At 53.0% G+C, this 13423-nt stretch overlaps 1 protein-coding gene across 4 annotated transcripts in view; it reads right to left on the bottom strand.

Annotated features, from left to right (window-relative positions):
- The window catches only part of CLEC16A (C-type lectin domain containing 16A), a 198359-nt gene that overhangs the window by 131117 nt on the left and 53819 nt on the right, over positions 1–13423 (bottom strand). For all 4 annotated transcript variants that reach the window (XM_077773315.1, XM_077773316.1, XM_077773317.1 and 1 more), the window contains exon 11: positions 2348–2477. In XM_077773315.1, the coding sequence (XP_077629441.1) occupies positions 2348–2477 (130 nt within the window). The remainder of the gene's footprint in view (positions 1–2347; positions 2478–13423) is intronic.

Genomic DNA, 13423 nt, shown 5'->3' with positions numbered 1-13423 from the left:
AAAAAAAAAAAAAAAAAAAAAAAAAACAAGAAAAAATGATGGGCACGGTACAGCCTACGTCCTGGTCAGGGAGGGCGCGATTCCCATTGAACAGACCATGAAAAGCAGCTAGCAGAAAATAACCGGAATGTCAGCAACAGCTGCCGTTGAAACAGACATCACGCAGATCTTTCCGCTTCTTTATACATTTTTTTCAAAATGTTTTTACATTTTCTGAACGTATATTACTTTTGTAATTTTTTTAAACTTTCTTTTTAAGGAAAAAAAACGCTTTAGAACATTTTTCAGCGTCTTAGTCCCATACTTAACCCTGAATGCAGATACAGCTCACGATAGACCAGGAAACGGAGAACAGTTCCGCTTTATACCATGCTGTTTCTGCAGGCGAGTGGGCCAATGTCAAGATGCAATTCATGTCAAAGAGAGCAGTCCGCTCCCTCCCTCCCCCAGAGCGCCCTCCTCCCTGCTCAGTGCCCGGGACCAAGAGGGGAGAAGCCGGTGGCAGTGTTTCTGACAACCCACAACTCAACACCTTTGCAAAGCAGAGGGCAGCTATCGACCTGGGCCAGTCACTCACTGGATTTGGTCTCAGAGCAAAGTAGGGTTTCTGGGGCCACAAGCTTGCATGTGGGTCCAGCTCGAGGCCCCAGGCTCAGCTTCCATCATAAACCATGTGGTAGAAGCTGCCAGTTTAAGTCCCCGAAAGTTAAGAAACAATCTGAATCCACTCAAAGAAAAGCCCTTTCTTCACTAAAAATCAGGGGGGGGAAAGAAATCTCAACTGAACATTCAAACATAACATCTTGATCTATTCACTTTTTTTCAAAAAATAATACATGGTTGTTTTTCTTCGTTTAGCAAAGCTATATTACCATACTAAGTAAAATAGGTGCTCGGTTTCCATTTTTTAGATCCTAAGAAACCCAATGTTTCCTGACCGTATTCACTGAAGAGCAGCAGCTGATATTCTATGGAGCAGATGTTACCCCATTTGCTCATGCAGCCCTGCCGCTAGTCGTTTGTGGCTTTTCCAATCATTCATATCCTAACTAATGCTGTGCCTGAAAACGGAAGGTTGTTCTCCCATGCCTTTCTGTGTTTAGAAGGATCCCCTTCACTTTCATAGATCCTGGAGTTACGTTTTTCACTGCCAAGCAAAATCAAAAAGGTCTTTATAAGTTCCAGCAGCTGACAGCCCACACCACACTCCAGTGTTTTCTGTTTAAACCAAACTACAAATGGCCCCCTTGTGCATGTGACAGAAATTAATCCTGTCTGTTAGATAACGGAAACATTTGCCAAGCCAAGAGATGTGGAGGAAAAAATTAGTGTGCTTCGACTCTTCACTTCAAGCTGGACTAATAAAGAGCACAGTGTGTGTGTGTGTGTGTGTGTGTGTGTGTGTGTGTTTCAGCCACCCAGCCCTGAGAATCCAGGAAGTGAAGGCTTTGTAGGATGATGTGTTGTGTTTATTATTTTTTTAATGTTTTATTTATTTCTGAGAGAGAGAGAGAGAGAGCATGAGCAGGGGAGGGTCAGAGAGGGAGGGAGACACAGAATCTGAAGCAGGCTCCAGGCTCTGAGCTGGCAGCACAGAGCCCGACGCAGTGCTCGAACCCACGAACTGTGAGATCATGACCTGAGCCGAAGTCAGATGCCCAACCGACTGAGCCACCCAGGGGCCCCAGTGCTGTGCGTTTATTTTAACCCTAAAGTAGGATCGGGTTAGTGTGGGGGTCAGTGATGTGGGGCCACTTGTTAAGGAAGTAGCTCTGAAAGGAAGAAGCCCTCCTAACAGCCCAGCGCACACTGTGGGAGCAGCCTTCCACCCTGTCTCATTCTGGAAGGGGCGGTGCTGCAGCAAGCTTCTGGGAAATGTGGCATCTGCAAGGTTTAAGAGGATTTAGCTTCAGTGGGCCATCAGCAAGATGAAAAGCCAGGCAAAAAGTCGAAGGTGGACAGCAGCACTAAATCACAGGGGCCGAGCCACAGGGCAGGCCCCGTGGGCGGCGGGGTGGCATGGCAGTGAATGACTGAGACGGGGCGATCCGAGTGGGGCTTGCAAGGGGCTCTTTCCTGGGAGCGACGGAACATTGCCAGGAGCGGCCAGTACGAGGCCACAGGGTGGCCCACGCCCTTGAGGACAGGGCACAGCACCAATGTGCTTGCGGGGGGCGGGGGGGGGCGGGATAGCGCCATGTCTTAGTCTTCCTCTTTCCAAGGGCTCAGCGTTACAGGGTTGAGTGTCAGCTCCGTCCCCGTGGCCACTGGGGGATGGAGGAGCAAGGAGAGGCGGGAGGGGCCCCAGGNGCAGCAGCAGCCCGAGCAGGGGGCCGGCAGGCAGCACCTGCTCCACTGTGCGCTCTCCAGGCCCGTGGCGGCGCTCTTCTCCTCGTCCGTGGTGTTCTGTTCCTGAACGGAGGTGCTGGCCGCCAACTCTGGGACCTTGCTGCGCTCCATGATCACCATCTCTATCTCTAGGAGCAAGCACAGACACCGGGAGGGGCTCAGACAGCTTCGTGGGCCCAGACTTACAGACACAGCCGAGCTGCAGACGGAGCCCGAGTGAACGGCGCCTAACACGTCCAGCGAGGGTTTGCCGGCAGTGACGGAGCCTCGGCAACAAGCCAGGGACAAATAAGACAGAGGCCAGAACCCCTCTTTCCTCTCATCCTGGCAATGCCAAGAAACGTGACCCTGACTTTGACCCAAAAACTAAAAAAATAAGCACAAATTGCAGTCGCTTATTTAATCTCAACGTGTTTTTTAAGACACTTATTCTACTTTATTGATATCACACTTCTTCCCAAAGGAACGGAGGCAGCGCAGGAAAAATGACACGTGGTTAATAAATCATAACCAAATTCACAGAGACTGTTCTAAAGCCGTTTACACACTAGAAAAGGCTCTGACGGGCCTGAAGCCTTTTGTTTTCCCTTTCCACCGACAACTTCCAGAAAGCAGAGAAAATTAGGAACCTCGTTGTATTTTTCCCAAGTAAATAAGCGCAACTTGGAGCAAACGACTAAAGCATGGTGCACATTTTTAGGCTTCCGGAAGAGATACAGACCAAGAGAGGAAACCATCTCCAACTGGGGATGGTTAGCTGTTGGCTGTAAGGCGTGCCTGTCACGGAGTTCTTTGACATGAGGGTGTGTGGACTTCCAAACAGCGAGTTCTTGGAACCCAGAGTCCAGGTCGCCTTCCGCCATCTTCAGGATATGGAGGAGGGAAAAGTCCGCGGACGTGTGAGCCTGCACTTGCCCCTCGAGGGACAGCCCTCGACAGCCACGGTCTTCCCCTGCACTTGCGCAGGGGCCTCCCGCCCAGCCTCTGTCTCCCTTTGGCCCTGGTTTGTCCTCCACCCAGACTCAAGTTATTTCAAGTGGAAATTAGCTCATGTCGCCCTTCTGTTCAGAACTCTCCACCGCCTTCCCGTCACTCAGGATGAACTCCAAATGCCTTCCAGAGTGTCGAGGACTTGCACGGCCTGGCCCCTGTCCACTTCTGACCTCACTGCCTGGCCTCCTCCACCTCACGCCTCTGCAGCTGTGCGGTGAGCGTCTTCCATGCTCTTTGATGTTTGCGCCCCAGGATCGTTACATGGCCGCCGGGGACGCTCGGACCCCAGGTCTTCCCTACCCTGGCCTATTGCAGTCACATCCTTCAATGCCCAGCTCAGATGCCACCACCTCAGACAGGCCTCCTCAGGCACCGTCTACACCTGTTTTTCCTTTTCCTCTTTAAGTTATTCTCTACAATCCACGTTTCATTCCTACTTCCTCCGTTCTTCCCTCCTGCCACTTTCTGTTGCGGGATCCCGTCTAGGGCACCCTGTTACACCCCGTCATCACATCCCCTTGGGCCCCTCTGGGCTGTGGCCAAGTATTCCACTTCCTCACTTCTGGTGACCTTTCGGCTTTGAGGAGAGAGAGCTGGTCAGGTATTTTGCAGAACGTCCCTCACCTGGGTCTGCTGTTTTCTCATCACTAGACTAGGGCCACAGGTTTCCGGGAGGAAGCCCACGCAGGAGGGCTGCCCTTCTCACCCCGCTGCAGCGAGGGTACAGGCTGCCAACACGGCTCCATGTCAGCCTGTGTGAGGTCTACACCACTTGCTGGGGCTAATGCTGGTCACATCTCCCCACTGGAAAGTTACTTGCCCTCCTCCTTTCCCTGAACACTCTGTGGAAGCAAGTCATTAAGCGCAGCCCACATTGAAGGAGCGGGGAGTTACTATGTTCTATCTCCTGGGGCAGGGAGTAGCGACATAAATTATGTGGAATTCTTCTCAGTAAATGTGTCCCTTCCACCCCCATCTCAATTTTACTTCTTAGTAATGGTAACGGCCCGGATTTTCTCTACTCTATTTACTAGTGTGCTCACTAGCTCTCTGCCTTACCCCCCAAGAACACGGGTTTCGTAAGAGCAGCTGCCTTGTCTGGCTCACTCTCCACTGGAGCTCTGGGGCCGAGCCCAGGGCCTGCTACAGGGCATGTGCTCAGTGACGGCACGGACAAGCGGACGAGGCTCTGGCTGCACGCAGGGCCGGCAGGGATGCACGCGTGGCCACTACAACACAGGACAGGTGGCCCAGAGCTGCACCCAGGCTGCCCTGAGCATGCACGGCATTCTCACAGGAGACGGCACGTGCTCAGCGCCTCTGAAACCCTGCCAGGCAGGGCCGCACCTGCGACTGCCCTTGGGCGTGGACAAGGGCCTCCCCCAACCGGGCCACACGGGCCTCGACCACCAGCCTCGACTTCCCAGTGTGGCCTGGAGTCACACGCCGCAGCCTGGAACCCCCACCGGGCCATCCCCCTCGCCCAGGTGGGAGCCGACCATGATCTTCAAGTGGTGTGCAAACTACTTGTTGGCGTTGCTCTGTGTTTATTTTTACGTGCACTGGAAGAAAATTCTAACCGCACGGAAAGCCTGTTCTCTCACCGTGGCTGTCACTACTTGGGAGGAGGCAAAACTTAAGGGGAAAGAGCCAGTCGATTCACAGGGAGCTGCTGAGTCAACAGCAGCCCGGGCGGTCAGGGCCACAGCCAGGAGCGGGCGGTGGCACAGACTGGGGCTCACTCCCGCTGCTCCCGCCTGAGCCTGCACCCTGACCCCCGCCAACCCCTGTCAGCTGCCTCCCAGGGAGCCAGACCTCTCTGCCGTGGGGCACACACCTTATATTTTTAATTATTCTCACCTCTAAAAACCCTGTACTGCTTATATTGTTTATGATGTTAACACAGCAATACAAATATGGATAATTGACAACAAGGAAAATGCACCTATACTTGGGAGGCTCACGCTACGATCACAGATCTATATGGTTGTTTTGTGTTACTAACGGAGCATCCTGGCGAAAACATCTCAACCACAGCAGGCCAGCCTGTGGTGCCAGCCTCGGCTTCGACCCTGCGGCCTGTGGCACACCTCCTGGACCGCTGCAAGCGCCCCTGACTCCCAGCCTTGCTGGTGAGGCTGGAACTCAGCTCTGAGGGCCCCCTGAGGTTATGGGGCCGAGCCCCGGCACCCCAGTCTACAGGGTGCACTGCTCTGACGTGGTCGCTCCCTTTGGGTTCTTTGATGTCCCTGGACATGCAGAACTGTGGGGCAGCAGAGCAACTCAATATAATCCAGCCGCGCTCACCGAATTTAGTTACGAAGGGGCGCACTGATTGAACGACAATTTCCCATGGCATACGACCGCAGTGAGCAGACGGGACCGGGGCCGCTCCAGGTAAGGGTGGGTGGGCTCCCCAACATCTCTGACCACGGGTTCCCTCCTGCCCCTAACACTGCCTTCTGGAATTCCGAAGCTTCACACAGAACTGCTGAGAACCCCTGGTTTGGTTCTGGTTTGGAACAGAAACCCAGAAGCCTAGTGACAATTAAAATGGCGAGAAAAGTAGTGGCAAAGGCCAGGACTGCTCTCCTTCCTGCTCCCAGGTCACGTCCTCGTGCAGGATCAGCCCGCAGGGCCTTCTCCACTCCGTGCACGACGAGGTTTCTGAACCTCGGTCTGGTCACCTGGCTCCCACAGCTGCCCCCGTCCTCCCGACCCCCGTCCAGCCAGCACAGTTGGGGAGCGAGCTGCTCTGTGTGCGTTAATTCCCTACATGAATGCGCCACGGTCCTTCCAGTGCCAACACGGGTCCCCTGCACCCCCACTGCTTCTTTCTAACAATCTTATCCAGGCAAACCCCACAAGGTAGCCATTCTTGCCCAGGGTCTGTCAACTGCACGCAAAATGCCATGTGGGCACGAGAGGGGTGGGTAACAGGAACTGGGGAGAGGTGTCTCCAGAGTCTCAGCATTCTAAAATGGATTCTACACGGGGCGCCTGGGGGGCTCAGTTGGTTGAGGGTCCGACTTCAGCTCAGGTCATGATCTCACGGTTCATGAGTTGCAGCCCCACGTCGGGCTCTGTGCTGACAGCTCGGAGCCTGGAGCCTGCTTCGGATTCTGTGTCTCCCTCTCTCTCTGACCCTCCCCTGCTCGTGCTCTGTCATGTTCTCTCTCAACAGTAAATAAACATTAAAAAAATATTTTTAAATGGATTCTACAGCCATCTTTAAAAGAGTATGAGGAAGATTTGAACTTTCCTTTCCTGGTGATTCAGTGTCAAAGTGAACCTCTTCTTTGTGTCAGACCAGAACGTCAGGCATGGCTCTGGGTACCCTCCTGGGCCCATGTCTCCCTGCGGACACAGGCCTGCCCGGGCGCAGCCTTGCTCTCCTCCCGCGGTACGTGCACCATGCTGCCGCCACCAAAGAAAGCAGAACGGGGGGCCTGTGTGCACAGGACTGATGCTCACGGAGGCCGGGACTCAGGCTCTGATGATGAATTCCCAGGGGGCTCCGTCTGAACCTGCTATTACACAGCGGGAGCCCCCATCCCATCCAGGTTTCTACTCTGGAATTCGAAGGGACTGCAACCATAACCCAGCTGAGTTCCTCTCAAACTTTAGTCATTCGCGGGGCGCCTGGGTGGCTTAGTCGGTTAAGCGTCCGACTTTCGCTTGGGTCATGATCTCGCGGTTCGTGGGTTCGAGCCCCGCGTCGGGCTCTGTGCTGACAGCCAGCTCAGAGCCTGGAGCCTGTTTCAGAGTCTGTGATTCCCTCTCTCTCTGACCCTCCCCTGCTCATGCTGTCTCTATCTCTCTCCTAGAAATAAATAAAACATTTAAAAAAAAAAAAAAAAACTTTAGTCATTCGCCTGCCTCTATGATGTCTGCCACGTCTGTGTGTTTCCCGTCCCATTTGTTATCTAGCTAATGATCGTGTTTGATCTCATTGTTTTTCTTCTGACTTGAATACATTTTAAAAGGAAACTTTTAAGTTACGATTAATACCCTTCAATTGAGTAATCCCACTCGGAGGGATTTATCTGGAAGATACACCCCTTACACTATGAAAACGCACATGCACAATTCACTGAAGTATTATCTATAATTGCAAAATACTGGAAACTACCTAAATGTCCAAGCATAAAAATCGGTTGAATAAACTTGTACACACACACACACACACACACCCCCAATGCAGCTGCAACCGGAATGAGGAATAGCGCTGTACTGATATGGACTGACTTCCGGGGAAGTTTGCTAAGTGAAGAGAAGAAAGAGCATATACCGTGTGCTACTCTGTGTGTAAGACAGAAGGGAGAGTAAATCACATATAAATCACCTTCTTCTTGCAAAAAGAAATACAGGAAGGATATTCCAGAAAATAACCCCAGGTAGTTGTCTACCAGAAGCAGGGGAATGGGTAAGGAAAGAATATGGAAGGCACCCTTCCTGAACATACCTTTTTGCACAGTTTTGTTAATATTCGACATATTTTTTAAAATAGACATTAAATCATTAAAAAAAAATGGAAGAAAGAATCCTAACCTGGGAATATTGGAAAAGAAAAAGGGGACCAAAATTTTTTTCAACTGAATACCATACCTACCCTGACCGGGGGTGGGGGGTATGGGGAGAGCAAGAGCAGATTCGTGTGAGTAGCTCTAAACAGGACACAGGACTCTCGACCCTCAGCTGGGAGATGGAGGAAGCATGTGAGGAGGGAGGGGGAGCTGCAGACCTGCCTGAAGTCTTGTTTACACACAACAAACGCACTGAACTCCTTTAGGTGTGTTCTAGGACTCAGCCAACACATGTGCTGACGCCGCAGGGAGCCAGGCTCTAGCTGAAGCAGTGACGGACAGACCTGGAACGGGAGAGGGCGAGAAAGAGCCTCTGGGTATGGATCTGCGTCAGCACGAATACTGGAGCTGTTGGTATGAATTCACGATTTCTAAAATACACGTATGCACGCGCATGTTTGTACGTGTGTATATGCACGGTGAGGAAATGCGTTTTTAGTGTACGTACACGCGTCTATTTTCTAGCTCTGTCCACTGAAAGGGCCCAAAAGCCAGGCACCCTGGGGGCCGTCAGCACATCGGGACCTGGGTTTTGGCCTCTAACACCCCTGCCATTGAGAGGAACCAGGGCTTTCAGAGAAAGGGCTCCCCCTGGGGGTGGGCGGCGCGGTTAACTTCTCACGCCAGGAGGTATAAGGACTGCGAAACAAAACAAGGGGCCTGTATCACAAGGACACAGCAGGTCAGAAGGGCTCCCAGTGGTCAAATCTGGGACAACTTGAGCATCAAATTAATTAAATCAGGAATGAAACATAAACCACGAAAAACTGGAATCCACGACCTGTGCCAAGAATAAAGAAGCAGGGAGAAGGGAGGGTCCTTGCTTACAGCGGGATGCCGAGCGCTGACCTTTACACCTGGAGAGAGTGCGGAGGCTGGAAAATCAACATTTTGCCACCATTCGGGTCAAGACTGGTTCAGGCAAGTATCATCAATGAGGCCAAATCCCGGGGGGCACTTTGATGAGGCACAGGATTATCTGCATCGTCTCTAAGTAGCTCCCCACGGGCTGCTAATTGTAAAGAAGAGGGAAAGCAGTTACACAGCAGAGAGATCCGGCAATACCTTAGCCAGGTGATCACGAGTCACGTCACCAGGAGGGTCAGGACATCATGTGCCTCCAGATGGGACGCATGAAGGAATGCATAACCTTCATCTTATCATACAAAGAAAACACCAAAGATAGAATGAGGAACATTTTCCTAAAACAAAGAAGGGGGAGGCTCTGCATTCTTCAGAGATGTCGAAGCCGAAGCCGGAAAAGAGAAGGCTGGGAAAAACGGTCCGGAGTGACAAAGGCCAGGGAGACACGACAGTTAAAGGCACTATACCTGACCCTAGACTGGATCTTCTTCCGGTGGGGGACATATGTGCTGAAGGGTGTTATTAGGCGAACGAACAAAGTGGAACACACCAGAAAACCCCCTAAAGCGGGGGACAGTGCATTGGGCTCAGGAGAGCAAACACCTTATCCTTAGCAAACGCGTGCTCAGGCGGGAAGGGACACGACGGGTGCAACTTATGCAGACAAGAAGCGTGGGGAGGGGGGCAGAGGGAGGGAAAACAAGTAAGAAAGCAAATGGGCTAGAATATGTTAAAAGAGGAAACTGGACGAAAGGTAAACAGGGGTTCCTTACGCTATTTTAGTCTTTCCAAATTTTTAGAAGTTTGAAAACATTTTCAGGTGAAGACACTTTTTCACTACTACCATAAGCACCAAGCCAGTGTCAAGAGACAGCAGGTGTAACAACACACCTGCATGGGGACAAGGAGCGGGGGCCTCCTGAGGTGCTGGGAAAGGGAGGCGTGAAGGGCGCGAAGGCCCAGCTCCCCTGCGGCCCACCTCCCGAGGATCCTGCACCGCTGCATCCCACCCAAAACCATCCCCAAGCCCCGCGGCTGGGGCAAGGCTGATGTGGCCTGAGGTCTGCCTTTCACAGAAGGGCAAAGTGAGGTGCCGAGGGACTGAGGAGGTGGGTCTCTGCCCCCACGGCTCTCCCAGGGCCTCCCACCGGCCACGGCCTAGTGAGGAGCACCCTTGTGGGGCCGCAGTTCCAGCACCGGGCACCACGGCCCATAATCTTGAAGGTGCCAGCAGCTCAGCCTGGGGGCGGGGGGAGGGGTTAGGTACGACCCCTTTATACAGCTGGAGTCTTGAGCCTCTGGGAGTTGAGGAACGTCCTTGTGAGGCTGAGCAGCCGGGTGTGGGAACCCAAATCTCCAGCTCCCATGGCTTCCCCGGCCTCTATCGCTTCCCCAAAAGCCCCTGAGGCAGAAGAGGATTTGCATGCTCAAGAGCACAGCGCTACTCACGATGGCCAAAAGGGGGAAGCAACCCAAATGTCCATCTGGGGGTGAATGGATAAGCAAAATGCCATGTGCCCAAAAGACGGAATATTGTTCGGCCTGAAAAAGGGAGGAAATCCCGACACACGTGACAACATGGACGGACCCTGAGGACACAACCCTAAGTGAAGTAAGGCGGTCGCAGAAGGACATACGCTGTTCTGGTTCTGCTTGCATAAACTACCCGGCGGGAGGGAGGATGTGGAGTTCATGTTTTAACGGGGACAGAGGTTCAGGTCCGGAGAATATAAAGAATTCTGGAGACGGATGGCGGTTTTGTTGTGCCACAGAGTGCGTGCAGAGGAGAGGCCACAGGACCCTCCACAGCCAAGGACGTCAACCTGTCCCCCTCCAGATGACAACCCTGGCCAGGTCCCTGAGCTTCCCCAAAGCTCTGACACTCTGATTTTCTTAAATCGCAGCAATAATCCATCAACTTGCCCGGGATGATGTACACTCTAATCTGATTAATATTTGGTAAATGAAGTGCTTTTCAGGGAAATGGCAGGCGTGACCTCCCAATAGTCTTTGACTTCACAAATTCAAGGATTCTCTAAGTTGCCCTCTGCGTTCTACATTCCAGGAATCAAAACGAGGACAGACCATCAAAAGGGGGAAGGGGAGAGCAGGAAGGCCTCAACAAGACCTTTCAGGGAAGGAGGAGAAAGATGCCCTTGCCGGTTACCTAGGAAATAAGGGGAGGAGTGTGCGCTATGGGCTGGATTTGGGGCAGAATTTCAAGAGGCGGACAGCACCTGGCAACAACAGGGTGTGCACGAGCTGAGTATTTGGGGTCCCTCTCCCTTTACGTTACTGAACAGCATGGGGTTGAATTTAGAAGGTTTCTTTTCCGGGAAGTTCCTTATACTAGTGAAGCTGTTTGAAAACGTGGCAAGGCCACACCCCTTCAACCGCGGGGCCGGCCTCCTAATTCTCCTCCTCCCTCCCTTCCCACTGTCCCCCCGCCGCGCACACACGCTCACCCACCCCACTGACTCCTACAAATCCACAGAGACCCGCAGCTGGGAGCGGGGTACCCAAGCACCAGGGGCCCCCAGCCAGGGTCCTCAGTCTGCTCCCCACCCCGGCCAGGCTTCCTTTTCAGTGCTCGTGTGTCAAACGCTCAAGTGCTCAGACACCGACGCTCGCCTTCCAACACCCCGAGAGCTGGGCTCCACTGGTGGGGAAGCAATGACCTGCCCAGGGTCACAGGGTTGTGCGGGAGCCGCCCCTCAAGGGTCGAGGATTCAGACCCCGACCTCCCAGTGGCTAATCCATGGCTCGTCCCAGTCGGGAAACTCAGCCGGCTCTGGCGTTGGCTCCGCCTTTCCAAGAGGGGCCAGAACTGAGGCCAGGGTTCCATTTCAACAGACACTTCAAAAAAAAACCACAAAAAACAAAAAACAAAAAGCAAAGCTGAGAGCGGGGAGCTCCTGGGCAACTCAGTCAGTTCAGCATTTTGACTTCAGCTCAGGTCATCATCTCAGTTCATGGGTTCGAGCCCCACATAAGGCTCTGCGCTGACAGGGCAGAGCCTGCTTCAGATTCTCTGTCTCTCTCTCTCTCTCTCTCTGCCTCTCCCCCACTCTCATTCTAGGTCTCTCCCAAAAACAAACAAGCATTTAAAAAAAATTTTTTAATTAAAAAAAAAAAAGCAAAGCTGGGGTTCCAAACTTCCAGGCACCCCTCAACTCCCAGCTGCCCAGCAGGTTCAAAGTCAGTGTGTGTCGTTCATTCCATACCCTTGGTGGGATTTGAGGAAAGAGCAGGGTTTGAAGGTCAGGCCATGAAACTGGTGACTACTTTTTCAATAGGCAGAAAAACAAAAGCTAAACACTATTTTTCAAATGAGAAGTTCAAACAATTCATTTTCTGGCCTTAGGTCTGTTTGCTGAGCTGCTCTTCCAAGTGACTCTGAAAAGGGAAGACCATCCTTTCAGACCGAGGAGAGAGCTGGGACAGAGCATGGAGCACGTGAGCACCCCTCTGCCTACCAGGACCGGGGTGCCCCTCTTTTTCCTTTCAGTGTGCAATTACTGCAAATCCGGGGCCCTTGTGACTTGCCTGTTTCAGAATGAGTCACACATCATTGGGACCCGAAGCAGAGTGGAGGGTCCAGAGGTACACATTCATTCCACGCTACTGCCTTGTCTGGGCTTAGAGGTGGAGGCGGTGTGAACTCTGGTTGCGCTTGTAGAAACAGAACATGCCAGGGCCACGTCTAAATCAGGTCATGGTAAAACTGCGACTCATGACCACGTGCCTTCGCGGGCCTGCGCTTGATGCCGCCTGTCTAGGATCTCCCCACTAACGTGGGGCCGGCCGGCGGGGCAGGGAGAGCCGGTGCCAGCATCTATTTGTTCAAAGTCACACCTGCCTGCTTGTGACACCCGGGAGACCAACAAACCCCGGACCCGGGGATGAGGCAGGAGACTTGCTTGAGAAACAAGGACTCGGACGAGAAAAGAGCCACACATCCACCTCCAAACGCCAAGGGAGAAGACAGCCGGGAGGGGGCAAGGGGCTCACAGAAACAGTGTGGCTGTCGAGGGGAGCGTCCACTGCTTCCGCTGGCCCGGAGACGTGCCCCCTGCTTCCGAGGGACCACCCTCCTCCTTCCCGAGGGAATCACTACAGGCTCAACACATGACCCAGGCCTGGCCAGTGGGCACAGACGGCCCCGTACAGCAGCGGGTGAGGCAGCTCCGCGGTATCACCGAGCATCGGCCCCCAGCCCTCAGCCCCTCCTCCTCCGCCTGGGGTAACCTGGAGGCACGCGAGCCTGACGCTGCCCATGGTCACCCCTGCACCTGAGGCCAGCCCCGCCCATGCCTTCCAGTTACGGGAACAAGAGTCACCCTTGTGCTGAAGCCAGTCCAAGCTGATTTCTTCTAACTCTTATAGCCNCAAAGCTGAGAGCGGGGAGCTCCTGGGCAACTCAGTCAGTTCAGCATTTTGACTTCAGCTCAGGTCATCATCTCAGTTCATGGGTTCGAGCCCCACATAAGGCTCTGCGCTGACAGGGCAGAGCCTGCTTCAGATTCTCTGTCTCTCTCTCTCTCTCTCTCTGCCTCTCCCCCACTCTCATTCTAGGTCTCTCCCAAAAACAAACAAGCATTTAAAAAAAATTTTTTAATTAAAAAAAAAAA

The sequence above is a fragment of the Crocuta crocuta genome, unplaced genomic scaffold, assembly GCF_008692635.1.
Source record: "Crocuta crocuta isolate KB4526 unplaced genomic scaffold, BGI_CrCroc_1.0 scaffold16, whole genome shotgun sequence".
NCBI classification, from domain to species: Eukaryota; Metazoa; Chordata; class Mammalia; order Carnivora; family Hyaenidae; genus Crocuta; species Crocuta crocuta.
The sequence above is the reverse complement of the archived record's forward strand: the minus strand, read 5'-3'. Positions and strand labels throughout refer to the sequence as shown.